The 17,452-nt window shown below is 37.9% G+C and overlaps 1 protein-coding gene across 1 annotated transcript in view; it reads left to right on the top strand.

Annotated features, from left to right (window-relative positions):
* The first annotated feature begins 275 nt into the window (after positions 1–275).
* Positions 276–17,452, top strand: part of LOC109269885 (complement C5-like) — an 89,845-nt gene continuing 72,668 nt past the window's right edge. Inside the window, exons 1-5 of the mRNA XM_019454000.2 lie at positions 276–380; positions 4,015–4,207; positions 7,063–7,225; positions 11,212–11,282; positions 14,432–14,523. Coding sequence (XP_019309545.2) covers positions 316–380; positions 4,015–4,207; positions 7,063–7,225; positions 11,212–11,282; positions 14,432–14,523 — 584 coding nt within the window. The 5' untranslated portion in view covers positions 276–315. The remainder of the gene's footprint in view (positions 381–4,014; positions 4,208–7,062; positions 7,226–11,211; positions 11,283–14,431; positions 14,524–17,452) is intronic.

Raw genomic sequence — 17,452 nt, 5'->3', positions numbered from 1 at the left:
GCAAAGAGACCTACTGGCTTCTAGCTTTGAGCCATTCATTCTACTGTCAAATTCCCATGTTAGAATCTCCTTATTTGTATTAATCAAAATAAATCTCTAGGTCTAAATCCCTTTCTAAAAGATCTCCTACCTCTGCATCTGGGCATTAAAGGGTGTTTTTCAGTTCTGATTTTAGTTTTCTGACTTAAAAGTCCCTCTTTCTGACATTAATAATTAACCAGTAAACTAATGTACCCAAATTCTTCAATCTCAGTTTATTTAAAAGGAGAGTAGCTTCAAAAAGGTTATATCCATGGTTTACTGATACCTCCAGCCATGGGCCTTTGGGGCATACTTGTTTTTTTAATCTTCCTGGGTAAAAGTTGGGGACAGGAACAAACGTAAGTAAAAGAACCCATCTTCATTTATCAATGCATCTTAGTTGTGATGAGTGAAAAATAAATTCAGTAGATGGTGCTAATTTGAAAATAACTTTCTACTTCCTAGAGCACCTGGTGAATAGTCTCACCTCTGAATGAGAAAGTCATGGAAGCATTTTGATTTGAGGAGTGGCTTACAACACAGCAGCTTTATGGGATTGTTATTTATAAAAATCTACATAAGTGATTGTTTGAATTCCTCTTCAGAAGAGCAGAAAATAAACTCAAGATAATAAACTTTCTTGCCATTGATTGCTTATTTCTATTTGGTTCATAATTTTCTTTGTATATTCCATGTACTTATTGTACATAGTAAAGCACATGTTACTTTGAGGTCAATTCTAATACTGTGATTTGAAAACCTATTGTAACTGTTTCTAAATTTATGAATTAATTCTTCACAAATTTTGGTGTTATAGAAATATTGTGCATTTTAAAGTATTTCTTAAAAAATACTGGTTTGGGGGCGCCTGGGGGACTCATTCAGTAAAGCATCTGACTTCGGCTCAGGTCACGATCCCGAGGTTCATGCGTTCAAGCCCCATGTCGGGCTCTGTGCTGACAGCTCAGAGCCTGGAGCCTGCCTCAGATTCTGTGTCCCCCCTCTCTTTTTTCCCCTCCCCTGCTCATGCTCTGTCTCACTCTGCCACTCAAAAATAAATAAATGTTAAAAAAAAATACTGATTTTGGGGGCACTTGGGTGGCTCAGTGAAGCGTCCAACTCTTGATTTCAACTCAGGTTATGGGTCAGGCTCTGCACTGACAGCGTGGAACCTGCTTGGGATTCTGTCTCCCTCTCTGTCCCTCTCCCGCTCGTGCTCACTCTCACTCCCTCTAAATAAATAAATAAATGAATAAATAAATAAATGATTTTGTATCTAGAAATAGCATTTTAGTACTGAAAAGGAACTGGAAAGTATCTAATTGAACCTACTTATTTCACATATAAGGATAAACCCAGACAGAGGGGAAAGTGACTTGCCAAAGATCATGCTGCTGGAGGGAGACAAAAGCAGGGCTTGTATTAAGGATTCTTTTTTTTTCCACTTTGGTTTGCTTTTTCTTTTTTTCATTTTGTCATAAATGTATACATAAATATTGAAAATATAAATATAAATGTATACTCAAGATGTCATAAATTTACAACACTCTCCCACCCCTATCTGATTTTCTCACATGGCCACAGTCTTACCCCCTTCCTTTGGTAGTTTTTATATACTCGCTTTTGAGAGTCAAGTGGCAAAAGTTCAGGGAGATTGAGATTAAGTGACTTCAAATTAGTAGTAGAATTAGGACTAGAACCTGGGTCTCATGATTCTGAATTCTTTCTACTACACCGTACTGGCCCTTAATAAGCATCTCCTTTCTTTCTCTGAAAAAATGACAGTGTGCTGTTTACAGCATAGCAAACAATATAATTAATTTGATTGATTGATTCAACAAAATTTATTGAGCACCTACCATGTGATAGGCACTGGGGATGTAATAGGTGGTATAAAGCTTGCATTCTAGTGGGAGAAGCAAATGATGGGTGGATGAATGAACCAATGAATGAATGAATAATATTACGTGGCTATCAGTACAAGGAAGAAAAAAATAGAGTCAGAGGATAAAGAAATGATGGGGCCTTACCCCAAAGTTGTAGAAAGTGAGAGGAAGCAAATTATGCAAATATCTGGAGAAAGAGTATTCCAGGTAAAGGCCAAAGTCATATTTTTGCCTCTCTGCAAGCTCAGTGGCCTGATCTTCTTTTCTTTTTAAAATATTTTTAATTAACTTATTTATTTTCAGAGAGACAGAGAGAGCGAGTGGGGTAGCAGCAGGGGAAGAGAGAATCCCAAGCAGGCTCTCCACTGTCAGTGGAGAGTCCAATGTGGTGCTCAAACTCACAAACCATGAGATCATGACCTGGGCCAAAACCAAGAGCCAGACACTTAACCAATTGAGCCACCCAGGCGTCCCTGGCCTGACCCTCTTAAACTGTTGAAAGAAAATAAGAAAAGTAGGATATATTTTTTTAAGAATGATTTTTTTATGTAAATAGATTGTGGTACTGATAAGCCAATAAAGACCAGAATCTGTATGAAGGGTGATTCCAAAGCCATCTTTTAGGGACTTCTAAATACTGAATACTTTATGTCTTATCACCACCACCACCACCACATGGACAATTCAAAATTAAAACAATATTAAACTGAAAAAGATAAAACTTACGAGAATGCTGAAATTAAAATAGCGTATTTTTCTAGATTTTTCAGATTGCATAACTCTTGCTATCTAGTCTAGTATAGCAATTGAAATTGTTAACCCAGGAAACGGGCTGCTTGGGTTCAATTCCTAATTCTGTAACTTAACTGTGTGACCTTTGGCAAGTAAATTATCAGTTTCTTCATCTGTAAAATGGGAGTAATAATAAGATCTTCCTCACAGAGTGGTTGTAGCACAAAGTGAGTATGTCTATCTACCTATCTATCTAGTTGTTAAAACAGTACCTAGCACAGATTTCAGGAAATGTATCTTATTATCAGCAAAACTTAACTTTTCTCATTTCCTCCTCTTCCTGGGTAAGCATTTGAGGAATTCAGATGACGGTTGGAAATCTGGAGATCTTTTCCCTCTTTTACAATTTGTTTGCTGCCAGATGCTTTAAAAGGACTTAATTGTTTCCAAATTAATTTCATTTGTTACCAAAGACTTCCTGACTTTTTAAACGTCATATTGTTGACAGGGGCCCGCAATAATTCTGCCAGGTGCCGTGGCAGGTGGTCTCCAGGCCTGTTCGGCCACTTGAATTGGTCCATCACTGTGACCTTTTGGGTTGGAGCACACTTTTCTTTTCCTGTGTAATCACACATATGGCTCTCACTATCCAAATTAGCCACTTTCATGAAATATAACTAAGAGTTTATATTTGTAAGTGTTCTTTTAATAAACCAATGAAAATACACACATTTAAAAAATTTATTTCAAAAACCTATATAGACTCATTTGCATTCTTGTGTAAACCATGTGAAAAACAATACTGGGAATAGCTTTTAACTCATTTTAGTCAAATTAATGAAACTTAACATTTATCAAGTACTAAGCACGCTAGGTGTTTTCATATACATATTCTCATTTAGTCCTTACTGCAAGCTGGTAAAGAAGGTGTTATTTTCACAGGTAAATTATTTTGGTCTTAGAAAGGGTTAGTGACTTTACCATGGTCACTCAACCAGTAGATGACAGACTGGAATTCAATCCCTGGTGCCTTTGTCGCCTTCTTCATTGAGTAAATATATTGACCTTAGGTACATATTCCAGTCAACAGCATTCAGAGTCTCTCTTTGCTGCAGCGGCTCAGGGAAAGTGTTATTAGTACCTTTCTAAATGCTAACTAAATCTCCAGCTCTGTTTCTCAAGTCTTAATTGCAAGCTTCTTCTTCTTGGAAGCCATGCCGAAATTATCATAGATCACTAATAAACTTTGATTTAAAAATACCACTTTTGAGAAAATGTGCCTATTTGAATTTCTCAAGTGAGATGAAAAAATAAGAAACACGACGAAATGCAATCACCTAAAGATAACGGCCCTTTTTTTATCCTGTTTCAACAGGTATGTCATTTCAGCGCCAAAAATATTCCGTGTTGGAGCATCTGAAAATATTGTAATTCAAGTTTATGGATACACCGAAGCATTTGATGCAACAATCTCTCTTAAAAGTTATCCTGATAAAAAATTTAGTTACTCTTCAGGCTATGTTACTTTATCCATGGAGAATAAATTCCAAAACTCTGCAGTCTTAACAGTATGTATTTATTCTTCATTTTCTTTATACATACAGAATATTCTCAACAAAATGTGTACCAACTTTGAATGTTGTAGAGATTTGGCCATTTATTATCACTCACCACTGTGTAATTATTAAATGATGTCAGTCACCCCTGATAATATGGATGAAACAGAAAACTCTAGAAGAGTTGTATCTGATTTTTGAGCAATGCATGTAAATTGTAATGATCGTATTGAAAAGTAAAATTGTACTAATGCAAAAATATTTGGAAATGAAGTGAAAATACTAGCTAACTGTGAAAATTACCATTACAAAGAAATTGAAAAATATGAATATGCATCTTGATCTGTAATGCACTGCCTACAAAACCCCAACTATGCTATAGAACATTTGTTAGCTTGAACTCCAATATTCTGCAATTATAGCTTCCCAAACTAATAAAATTATTGGTTACCTGAGTGAACAGCTCCCATTGACAAGCTGTATCATTCTGGATCAAATAACTTTTCCTTCTATGAAGATATTGTAGTGTACCTTGGTTAGAGTAGTGTTTGCAGCCATTTCTTATTTAAAATTCTAACTAAAAATTACTTCCTGCTCAAAATGCTGTTTTAAATTCTGATATAGATTCTAAAGTAAACAACCAGAAAATCAAAGACAACTAGATGTGGAAGGGGCTCTGAAGCTCATTTAGACCAGTGTTTCTTTAAAATGAGCTCCTTAAAAAATAATTTATATGTGAAATTTTAAAAGAGCTTAAGATTAGAGGGGTGCCTGGCTGGCTCGGTCGGTAGATTGTGCGCTTGTGATCTCGGGGTTATGAGTTCAAGCCCCACGCTGGGTGTGGAGATTACTTAAAAATAATAAAATTTAGGGGCGCCTGGGTGGCGCAGTCGGTTAAGCGTCCGACTTCAGCCAGGTCACGATCTCGCGGCCCGTGAGTTCGAGCCCCGCGTCAGGCTCTGGGCTGATGGCTCGGAGCCTGGAGCCTGTTTCCGATTCTGTGTCTCCCTCTCTCTCTGCCCCTCCCCCGTTCATGCTCTGTCTCTCTCTGTCCCAAAAATAAATAAAAAACGTTGAAAAAAAATTTAAAAAAAAAAAAATAATAATAATAATAAAATTAAAAAAAATAAAAATAAAAAGCAAAAGAGCTTAAGATGAGAATTATATTGATATTCAGTATTTTGAATTTATTTCATAAATCTGTTTTGGTTTTATAATTATATAAAACTCATAAGCATAAGAAGATTACACTGGTCTGAGGTTTTACATATTTAAGTAACATTGTAATAAAAATAAATTTTTATTATATTATAAACAATAAAAAGTCAGCACTGAGAGTCCTCCAGAACATTTTATCCATTATAAAAATTTTTAAGTTTATTTATTTATTTTTTGAGAGACAGAGAGACAGAGAGAGTGAGAGGGGGAGGGACAGAGAGAGAGGGAAAGAGAGAATCTCAAGCAGGCTCCACACTGTCAGCACGGAACCCGATGTGGGGCTTGAACTCACAAACCATGAGATAATGACCTGACCCAAAACAGAGTTGGATGCTTAACTGACTGAGCCACCCAGGCACCCCACATTTGATCCTTTAAATGGAGTCTGTATATTATTCAAGTTTGAGAAACACTGATCTAAATAAATTGTAACCAAATGTAGGAATTTTTTCATTAATGTTCTTGATTGCAAATCCTCTAATCTCTTAAATACTTCCAGTTACTAAGTTTATTAAGAATTAAAATTAATTTCCCAATTAATTTCAGTAGACACTCTTATATCTGATGTCACTGGCCACACATGTGTGGCTGTTACCTTTAAATTTAAATCAATCAAATTTAACTGCAATAAAAAATTCAGTTCATCAGTCACAATAACCACATTCTAAGTGCTCAAATAGCCACATGTGACTGGCGGCTACCATATCGGACAATGTAGATATTGAACATTTCCATCATCACAGAAAGTGCTCATGACTTGAGCAGACTTAGATAGTTAATTCAAAGAGTAGATTAAGTAGGCAATCATAAAATTTGATGCATATCTTCGGCATTTAATTTTACATCGTAATGTGTCTTTGTTTGCCAATTGTTTGATGTTGTGCCAAAGTCTTTTCTTTAAGCATGGGCACCCTGGTTGGAGTGTCAAATCTTATTTATTATGCATTGCACCTTTAACAAATCATCTTTGTTTACAGTTTCTGTTTCTTTAAAGCGGAGAAAGAATGCAAAGACACTTGTAAAGCAATCTGAGTGCAGTCTTTATAGGTTTTTACTGTCTTCCAAACTTTGACAGTGATCTCACAGATTTAATTCCACGGGTGTTGGTTTTACCCCATGTTTCCAAAGCCTGAGTTTTCATAGAAACACTTTTCTTTCTTTTATTACTCTTTATGTATTATATTTGCATATCATGCAAAACATATGTAAAGTAATTACAATTACATACACCAAATGAGAAAGCAGGCAGATCAACCCGTGGGGGCAGAAGGATAGAGAGAGTACAAAGTGTCCTGAACATCAGGCAGGATGTGGCACCGAGGGACTGGAGAGCACGGGCTAATCCAGTGAGCTGATGAAATGAACGTTTGTTAAGAAGCTTCTATAGTAGCAGCTTTATTAAGGGTATATAAAATTTAAGAAACATGGAAACCAAAAGACTTTTAATTGCTTAAGGCTAAATCCTGACTATGATATTTGACATGACACACTTTGGGTAAAATTTATTCAGTATTCTGGCTCCTCTACGACTTTTAAAGGGTTAAATACTCATACCCATTTTTTTGTTCTATTGAAATGACAGTAGGACTCAGAAAATCAACAGTTTTTATAACCTAAAAACTATAGTCCATCAACATTTTCTTTAACAGGTACAACCCAAACAGTTGTCTGGAGGACAGAACCCAGTTTCACATGTGTATTTGGAAGTTGTATCGAAGCATTTTTCAAGATCAAAAAAAGTGCCAATAACCTATGACAATGGATTTCTCTTCATTCATACAGACAAGCCTGTTTACACTCCACAACAGTCAGGTAGGGTATAAGATGCCTCTTCCTCTGTGGTGGAGAGGGGGGGATTAACATTATACTGTAGAGTTTTTTTTTACACTTGAAATTAAATGGACACAAGTTTCCCACTTGATCAAAAGAGTCTCAATTCCCAATGACTTCTATATTTATAAATAGCATTTTAATCTAAAATTTATATAGAAATTACTAAATACACCATTTAAGTATAAATTTTAAATTCGTATGGAAAGTACAAAATGAACCATTATATAATCTGCCCCATTAGTTGTTTCCATGGAGAAAAAAGCTTTTTTAAAAATTGTGAAATATTGTGTTATATTTTATTTATTAAACAAGTAGAAGATGTAATTGCAAATATAATTTTGGAAATGAGAAAATAATTTATTATGGAGCCATGTTCATTTTTTAAAAAGTTCCTTTGACTTTGGAGCTATTCCTCAAATTCAGAAAACAAATCCAACCCTAGGGAATCAGATGATTCAGCAAAGAATAAATTAGATAACAGACATATGGATATTAATTTTCTGAGGGACTCTACTTAAGAAAGTTTCTAATAGAATATTGCTTCATATTCGTGGTTCCTCTGTTAGTGGGAGAAAGGGCAGGATAGCAGGCAACATTCTATGACTGATGGATGACTGGATTTATTCCCAGTGAACCAAAAGTAAAACTCAAAAAAGTGTAGGGGTGCCTGAGTGGCTCAGTTGGTTGGGTGTCTGACTTTGGCTCAGGTAATGATCTCACAGCTCGTGAGTTCAAGCCCCGTGTCAGGCTCTGTGCTGACAGCTCGGAGCCTGGAGCCTGCTTCAGATTCTGTGTCTCCCTCTCTCTCTGCCCCACCCCTGCTTGCGCTCTGTCTCTCAAAACTGAATAAAGGTCACATGTCTGCAGTCAGTTGACTCCTCTGTATCTTCTTCTCACCATCGTTAACTTTTGAGTACATCAAAGATAGCATTATAAGAGAGCTACATGTGGGAGGGGAGTTTATGGACTTTCAATAATGTTATTGTTGGTGAAGGACAGGGGGAAGGGTAGAGGGACCAGCCAGCTTTGTGGAAATGCTTTTCACACAGTGCATACTTGCTAAATGTTGGTTGATGTTGGTGATGACAGTAGTAGGAAGGAACAGGCCTAACCGTGACCACTGCACTAGGGGTTCCTGTTCAGACAAGCTCAGAAAGGAAAGGCCTAGAAAGGGTGGGATATTGCTGTCAGCTTGGACAGATGGTCATTGGCAGAGTAATAGCATCTCTTGACTCCAGGAAGAGGACTTAGTATGTACATAGAGCCCATAAAGCTTGGGCCCTTTAAAACATAATCATACCTTGGGGTGCCTGGGTGGCTCAGTCGGTTAAGCGACCGACTTCAGCTCAGGTCATGATCTTGAAGTCCGTAAGTTCGAGCCCCACATCTGGCTCTGTGCTAGAAGCTCGGAGCCTGGAGCCTGCTTCGAATTCTTTGTCTCCCTCTCTCTCTGCCCCTCACGCACTCACACTCTGTCTCTCTCTCTCTCTCAAAAACAAACATTAAAACATAATCATACCTAGAAACAGACATATCTTTGCCCTTGTCCTCCTCTTATATCAAAGGACTAATTTAGGAGATTAGACACTCTGGAGCCAGAGTGTCTGGGTTCAAACCCCAGCTTGGGCTGTTGTGAGCTCTATGACCCTGCACGTGTTACTCAACCTCTCTGAGCCCCACTTTCCTCATCTGTAGAATAGAGATACTACTAGAACTTACCTCACAGAATCGTTGTAAGAGATAAGTGAATTCATATGGATAAAGCACTTAAGACAATGCCTAGCTCAGAGTAAGCACTAGGGAAGTGTTTTCCATTACTATTTGATCTGTGGAATAGCACAAAGCCTCATTTACACAGAAGAAAAAAAATTACTTAAAAGTAATTCTCTTAGAACTGATTAAATCTTGTTATTTCTAGCTCTCATGTCTTGATCCACACATTTAATCTGAAGATCCTTGAGGGATTTAGTGTAACCATCTTTAAGGCTAAAGGCTTAAGTCTTCAAGGCTTTGTAGGTTAAGGACTTCAGAATATTAACCAAAATCCTTCAATTCCATACAACCTGTGTCCTGCCTTCCCCTCCAGCCTTATCACCCACCATGCTCCCCCTCATCTGTGGAAACCAGTCAAACTGACCTCTTTCTAGCTGCTTTCTCACACTACGTTCCTGCCCATATTAAAGCCTGTATATCTCTGCCTGGTACATGCATGCCCCCCCGCCCCCACCTGCCTTATTAACACCCACTCGATTCCCACATGTTATCCATAGAGCACGGCCTTCTCTGACCTCTATGACTGCTTCGGATCTCCCTCTTCTATGCTCTCAGAAAGCCAGGCAGTGTCTTCATAGTGCTTCTCACCCTGGATTGCACATACACTTGTGATATCACGGGTTCTCTCTCTCCTCCACTCCGTGTCTGATTTTCTTACCGCCCTATCTCCAAGTCTAGCATCGTGTCGACACATAGAAGGCATTCAATACGCTTTTTTCAAAACCTAAGAAGCCATTATCTTTGGTACTAAAGAATTATATTGATCTTGCCTCCAATACACTGTTGCCATGAAGACAAGATTAATTTTCTAATCTAGACTCCAACTGGGTAAAAAGTAGATATGTAGCAGTTGTAGAAATAACAATACTAAAATAAAAGTAATAAGCACTCGTTGAGTAGTTATGATGCGCCAGGCTGTGTAACAGCTTTGTCTCATTTGGCCCTCACAATGCTACAGAATGGATACCAGCAGTTCTGTTTTACAGATGAGGGAACTAAGATTTAGAGGGATTAAGTCTCTCACTCCGGGGCATGCTAGGAAGCGACCTTCCCAGGAATGAAACCAAAGTTTTGACCTCCAGAGTCTCCAGGGCCTGAGCTCTTAACTTTTTGTGACATACTGCATCTGGCAGCATCCCAGTGACACTCAGTCTGAACTGGGTATGTCCCTAATGCAGAAGGGAGGACACGAGGCAGAAGGGGGATGAGGGCAAGGGGGACAGCAGAGTGTGCGTGGCGGGGGAGGGGGGGTGGGGGGTGGGCAGATTTACTGAACATTTTGCTTTGACCTTATTGAAACCAATTTTAGAGAGCTTAATGTGGCTTCTTTATGTAGAGCTTTGCATAATACTAACCCTTTAAAAGGATTATGGCTCCACTTGAATTTTATTTTGTGGCTAAAGTTTTGGCCATGAAATGATTTGAGCATCAGTAAATGAACATCAGGGAAATTACAATATGTCGTATTGGAAGGAACTAGATCAGCAGGTCTCAAGCAGGTAAGAGTTCAATTCTAAGCAGATGCATTTGCTTAAAAGGCAGGGAGGGATCTATTAGCTGGCGAAAACAAATGAAGAGAACTAATTGTTCCTGAGCCCTTGCCATTACACATTCAACAATGACAGAACAATGGTAGGATCTGGCTCAATGAATCTAATACCACACAATTCAAAGCTGCCATTAGCAACAATAAGGGATACTTTGGGGGCCTTGCTGGTTTTTATAAGTACAAAAGTATATAATGTTGAAATCAAACTACCTAATTTTCCACCGAAATCTTCAACTCTTATATGAGACATTATATTCCCATATAACCATATGGTAGAGATCACTATGAAATTCTTTTTTTATTTACCATGAAATTCTTGATAAACAGTGGCCTAATGTGTGTTCCCCAAAAAGTTGTATGGATATACATTTTAACAAAATGACCTGTACTTTACTTTCACTAGGAAAAGTAGCTCTTTAAAGACATCCAAGAGAATTCTCTTTAAAAGAAAATAATCTTCAGTAATGTATATGTCTGTAAACTAACTTTTTCTTTCTTCCAAATATGGATTTTTCCTGTGTAGATTTTTGTGATTGAGTTTTTTTTTAATTATACTCATCTCTTTTAAGGATGATTATTGTAAAAAAAATCAAAATACTCTTGTGTTTAATGGAGGTTTTGATAATATCAATTATTCTTACAGTAAAGGTTAGAGTTTATTCACTGAATGATGACCTGAAACCAGCCAAAAGAGAAACTGTCTTAACTTACATCGTAAGTATGTTATTTATTTAAATAATAATTTAGCTCATCTTCAGGATTAGGTATGTGGTTCCATAACTCTGCCCTAACCCCACAATAACTCATTCAATGTTTGGTAAACGGTTATTGAACATCTTCTGTAAGTATAACATTGTAAGTCTATACCTCGACAATAGATATATGTAAAAAAAACTCATAAAAATTAACTTTCAGCAGTTATGACTTTGAACTAAACGCTTTAAATATATCCTTCATGATTCCTTTCTTAAAATGCATCAATCAACCACTAAGAGTTGGTTGACTATTAATTGAATATTACATCTGAGATTTTTTATTTGTACCATTCAAGATAAAGAATTATAATCTGGGCCACTTACACTTAAGAAACTTAGAGTTTAGGGGCGCGTGGGTGGCTCAGTCAGTTCAGCATTCAACTCTGGATTTCTGCTCAGGTCATGATCTCTCGCGGTTCGTGAGATCGAGCCCCACGTCAGGCTCTGCGCTGGTAGTGGGGAGACTGCTTGGGATTCTCCCTCTCACTCTCTCTCTGCCTCTCCACAACTTGCTCTCCCTCTCTCAAAATAGATAAACATTAAAAAAAAAAAAAAAAACACCTTAGAGTTTAGTAACATACTAACACATGCGAAAAATAGTGTTAAAACATGAGATAAGTAAGGATCAGTAGTTATCAACCCTTTATCAGCCATAACATGCATAATAGAAGACATGCCTCCTGTGGTCTTACCAGTTTGTGTCACAGCCCTATAAAACTTTTGTGAGGAAGTAACACTCACCCATTAACAGCAGGTATATTAGTCATGGTCTTTCACAATAGGCTGCAGCCCCTTTTCTCCTACTAAAAAAGCCTGTAAGATGAAAACCTTACCAGAACACAAGAAGGAGTGAACTACAGGGATAACTTGGAATGCTGTATAGCTTACAAAAATCATAAACCTTTAACAAACTTTAACCTCTGACTATGTGATAACGATTTACTTGTGAAACATCAGAGTGTGCCAAGAATGTGGCTGATAACTATTGATATAGACTGTAAACTCCAGCAGTCCAGAAAAGAGTTTAGGATGGCCAAGGGATGGGTCAAGGAAGAAGTGAGATTTGGACTAGGCCTGTAACAATTGAGCCAAATTGAGAGTGGTGGAGAAGACATGGGCAGGTTGCTAGAAAGGAACAACCGAGAACAGAATCAGAGGTGAAAGGAACTGGACAGGAAGAAAGCAATCTGATTCCAGAGCAGAGGCATCCCTGGGAAGAGAGGGGTCAATAAGATCTGAAAGTTAGAACAGGGCACCAGAGGCTTGAATAACCAGACCTGGAAGTTGAGAGTTGATGTAGCAGGTTGTAGGGAAGAACCCCTGCGGATTTACTGAAGAGACCAGGGAAAAGAATGGAGGGCAAATGTGTAGTCATGAGCACCACTACAGTAGAAGTGAAGGGATGTGCAGTAAGGGAATCCCATGCTGGGCTGCTGCAGAAACCTAGGTGCAGGGAGAGGTGTGATAGCAGCAGCAGAAGAAGTGCAGAGAGAGGCCCCTCAGACTGCCTGAATGAGGGTGAGGAGAAGAAGCCAGTGAGAGTGGCATTGACAGCCACTAGGAAGCCAATGTGAATTTACCAGTTTATAACGGGTCTGTGTGGGCTGGCTTGTCCTAAAACTATGAGCCTTTTCCTCTGGAACCAAGACTTGAGTTGAGGAATAGCTATACATACTGGAGTAGATACTACAGGACAAAACCCACTGGAGTATAAACCAAACAAATTATACAGTAGGGCCAATGGCACATGAGATCAGAGGGAAGGCTAAATGGAGGTGAGAGGGAGGGCTGAAGCGATCCTTTTCTGGAATAGAACAGGTTTCAATTAAAAGAGTAGACCCAGATTTGTAAAAGTAGTGGAGAACTTCCTATGTAGGGAACAGGATGAGTTTTCCAATGGCAGCAGGAGGGAGTAAGAAATGAGATCGCAAATAAACTGGCCAAGTGGTATTGGGAGTCTGGGAGGGGACAGAGTGAGGAGAGGCAGTGTCAGCTCAAATGCCCTTTTTCTGTCAGAAAACACAAGAGGATGTGGACAGATGCTTTTTATTTTATTTTATTTCTCCCAGTTGAGCTTCAGTGCTGAAAAATCCTGGCACAAGGGAGACTGGATGCCAGTCATCCCATGTATAAGCTGCCCCAAGAAGAGAGGATTGAGGAATCTGATCCCAGAGCCACAGAGAATCTGTATACAGGAAGTGTCCCGAAAATAGTGCTCAAGAGAGATCATCACGGAAGCACTGGGTGGGACGAACTCCAGGGATAAAGAACAGCACAGAAGATATTTAGCTGCCATCCTGATTCTGGTTCAGAATAGGCCTTTGTACCTCGAGGGAAAAACACCTTAAAATCTTGGCCGTGAATTTCATAGTCATGGCACATGGTGGTAAATTTCTGGATTAAGGTCAAAATGGACCTCTGCATGTAGTCCAAAGAAAATTAAAAAAACCTCCTTTCAATAATTTTCAAACCCACACATAGAAGGAAATTTATGGGGGAAGCTTTACGAAAACTTTCAAGTTTGATTAACCATTTTGGGTGTTTAATCAAGTTCAAAATGTCCATAGGGCACAATTCTAAAATGTCTTGCTAATAAAAGCATTTTATAGCATGTTTGCTTTGGAAAACTTCACATGAACAGATATGGAATTTGGGTTGTGGTACCTATAAAGCCTGTAAGTTCACATTTGGTTAGTTATAACATCAGTTATTGTTACACTTCTTTTTTTAGTTATTACAACAGAAAGTTGAGTCTCTTCCAGATAATTGAGACTAGGATATGCCGAACACCAATATAAACCTCTCTCTCTCTCTCTTTCTCTGTCCTCCCTCCCTCTTCTTTCCCTCCTTTCCTCTCTCTCTTTGACTCTCTCTCCCTCTCTCTCCCTCCCTCTCCCTGTGGCAGGACATGGAGGAGAGGTTAAAAAGAGGGAGCTTAAATGAACCATATTTGCCTTTCACAACATTTAAGTGATCTTCCTCCTTCATATTTAATTTGGAGACATAGATATTCGTTAGTAAATATTTCCACAAGTCAAAGATAATATAAATCAATTGACTTGTTTAATGTGGCTTATGTGATTTGAGTTTGTTTGTTTTTATTCAAAGGATCCTGAAGGATCGGAAGTGGACATTATGGAAGAAAATGATTATACCGGAATCATCTCTTTTCCTGACTTCAAGATTCCATCCAATCCTAAGTACTTTAAAGTATTTGTTAATATAAGTTTTCTCTAAAAAGCACATCTGGAACTTTTGGTTGTGAGGCAGATAACCAGTCAAATGGAGCCACCTAGTGCTAACAAATGGTGTAAGCGTGAAAGAAAGGAGGCTGTGCAAAACAGTGCCCTTGTCATGAGCACCGGGTGATGCATGGAATGTTGAATCACTATATTATACACTGAAACTACTATAACGCTGCGTGTTAACTAACTGGAACTAAAATAAAATAAATAATGAAAAAGTAGAAAGACCCTAAAAAATGTTCTTAAACAAAAAGGGCACAACGTAAGTGTGAAACAAAATGTAAGTCTAATGAGAAGTGAGGCTCAGTTTCTGGCAAACAAAAACCTCCCACTTCTCATCAATCCTCTTTATATATAGAAATAAAAATTTGGGAGAGACAAAAATAGTCCCCAGGATTTTTTTTTTTTTTTTTTTTTTCATTAAAACCATCAACCCTCTACCCTTCAAGGAACCTAAGAGACTATCAGTCTAAAAGGCTGGTATGGTCCCATGCCTTGCTCTGAGAGTTATAAAAATATTGGTCCTCTGTAGTCTTTGTCTGTGTAGACTACCAGAAGACAGATTTCAGGAGGGAGAGTGTTCTCAGAGCCATTTCTTTTCTTTTTTCTTTTCTTTCTTTATTTATTTAGGCCTCCTGTGAAAAGGATTTAAGGTGGCGCCTAGGTGGCTCAGGTGGTTAAGCATCTGACTCTTGATTTCAGCTCAGGTCATGATCTCATGTTCATGGGTTCAAACCCCATGTGCAGAGCCTACTTGGAATTCTCTGTTTCTCCTTCTCTCTCTCTGCTTCTCCTCCCATGCTCCCTCTCTCTCTTTCTCTCTCTCAAAATAAATAAGTAAACATTTTAAAAATGGATGTAAGAACAGTTTAAACTGCTCAGTGTAATAAAATGAATTCAATGTAATAAATATTTAGTGAGCATCTTCCTGGTATGTGCAAAGCACATAGGGAATGAATACACAAAATGGAAATGAATAATCTACAGTCCGTGTCTTCATGGAAATTATAATAGAGCAAGACAAATAAGTGTACTTATATCTACCCTATGACCCAGCAATAGCACTGCTAGGAATTTACCCAAGGAATACAGGAGTGCTGATGCATAGGGGCACTTGTACCCCAATGTTTATAGCAGCCCTTTCAACAGTAGCCGAATTATGGAAAGAGCCTAAATGTCCATCAACTGATGAATGGATAAAGAAGTTGTGGTTTATATATACAATGGAATACTACTTGGCAATGAGAAAGAATGAAATATGGCCTTTTGTAGCAACGTGGATGGAACTGGAGAGTGTTATGCTAAGTGAAATAAGTCATACAGAGAAAGACAGATACCATATGTTTTCACTCTTATGTGGATCCTGAGAAACTTGACAGAAGACCATGGGGGAGGGGAAGGGGGAAAAAAAAAGTTAGAGAGGGAGGGAGTCAAACCATAAGAGACTCTTAAAAACTGAGAATAAACTGAGGGTTGATGGGGGGCAGGGAGGGAGGGGAGGGTGAGTGATGGGCATTGAGGAGGGCACCTGTTGGGAGGAGCACCGGGTGTTGTATGGAAACCAATTTAACAATAAATTTCATATTAAAAAAAAATCAATTTGAAAGTTAAAAAAAATAAATGGCTAAATACAACTTTAAAGCAAAATCTCCTTATGGTCATTTTTCTGACCTCTGGAAGGGAGTTTGCAGTTAATTTGCTGTTTGCAATTAATTCACTGAAGATGTTCTAGAAATGTGAGTGAAGTTGGGGATTTAATTTTTATAATGCATACTTCCTTGAAAATATTCCATGCTCTATCACACGGAACTGATCTTATTATTTTATAACTATTATCATTTCTCCAACTTCATCTTGTGCCATTTGCTCCCTAACAGATTTTATTTATATCAGACATGGTAGCCCCTCACGATCACTACTTTTCTACCCCAGTACCTTTGCACATGGTGTTCCCTCTGCTTAGAATGTGCTTCACCTTGCTCTTCACAAGGCTGGCTTCCTCTCATTCTTTGGGACACAAAGTAAATGCTCCCTTTTCAAAGAGGCTATTCCTGGATGCACCATCTAATGTAGTCCCTCTCTCTTTCTCTCTTTTTTTTTTTTTTAGTCTCTTATTTATTTACTTCATGGTACTTACCTCAATGTTACATTTATTTATATGCCTCTTTATTGTCTGTTTTTGCCCACTGTTACATCGTTAGCACTTCAACATAACAGGCACTTGGCAAATATTCATTGAATTGATGATGATGATGATGATAGTCACAATATTAAGTATATTGATTGCATAACCAACATGCAAGATAAATAGCATTTTTCTCATTTCACAAATGAGGTTAAGCAACTTGCCCAAATCCAATTTGCCAGTAAATATAAAAGTGGGAATTACAAATCTCTTGGACTGTAGCTCTATGAAGACAAATTCTTCCATTTTGTTCATTTTTATCTCCAGTTGTTTCTCCAGTGCTCAGTAAATATTTTTAAATAGAGGTTGTTAATTAAACCCAGGTCATTTTCCTCTTTAAATGAACCATGCTTTGTCTCTAACCATAACTTCTTTTATGTGAGGTGTGTGCTGTATCATCTGGGTAAGCTCGACTTGTATCTTTCTACAAACATTGTCCTACTATAGTGCGGATTTTAGTATTATGTTAGTATAATTATGGTTTAGATTAATTAAGTTAATCCTCAAGTTTCACAAGCTCTTCAAATCAAAGCCATTGACTAGATTAAGACAAAATTCCTGAAAAAAATAACAATATATGAAGAACTAATTACCAAACAATTTCTATTGTCCTGAAAATGCTCAATTATTTGTTTGTTACTTAAAGTTCTACACAAATAAAATACATTACGTAGGCTAAATGCATCTCTACTTACTTTC

This window comes from Panthera pardus, unplaced genomic scaffold (genome assembly GCF_024362965.1).
Source record: "Panthera pardus isolate Hobbes unplaced genomic scaffold, ASM2436296v1 HiC_scaffold_20, whole genome shotgun sequence".
NCBI lineage: Eukaryota > Metazoa > Chordata > Mammalia > Carnivora > Felidae > Panthera > Panthera pardus.
Note: the sequence above shows the minus strand (reverse complement) of the source record. Positions and strands in the feature narration are given on the sequence as shown.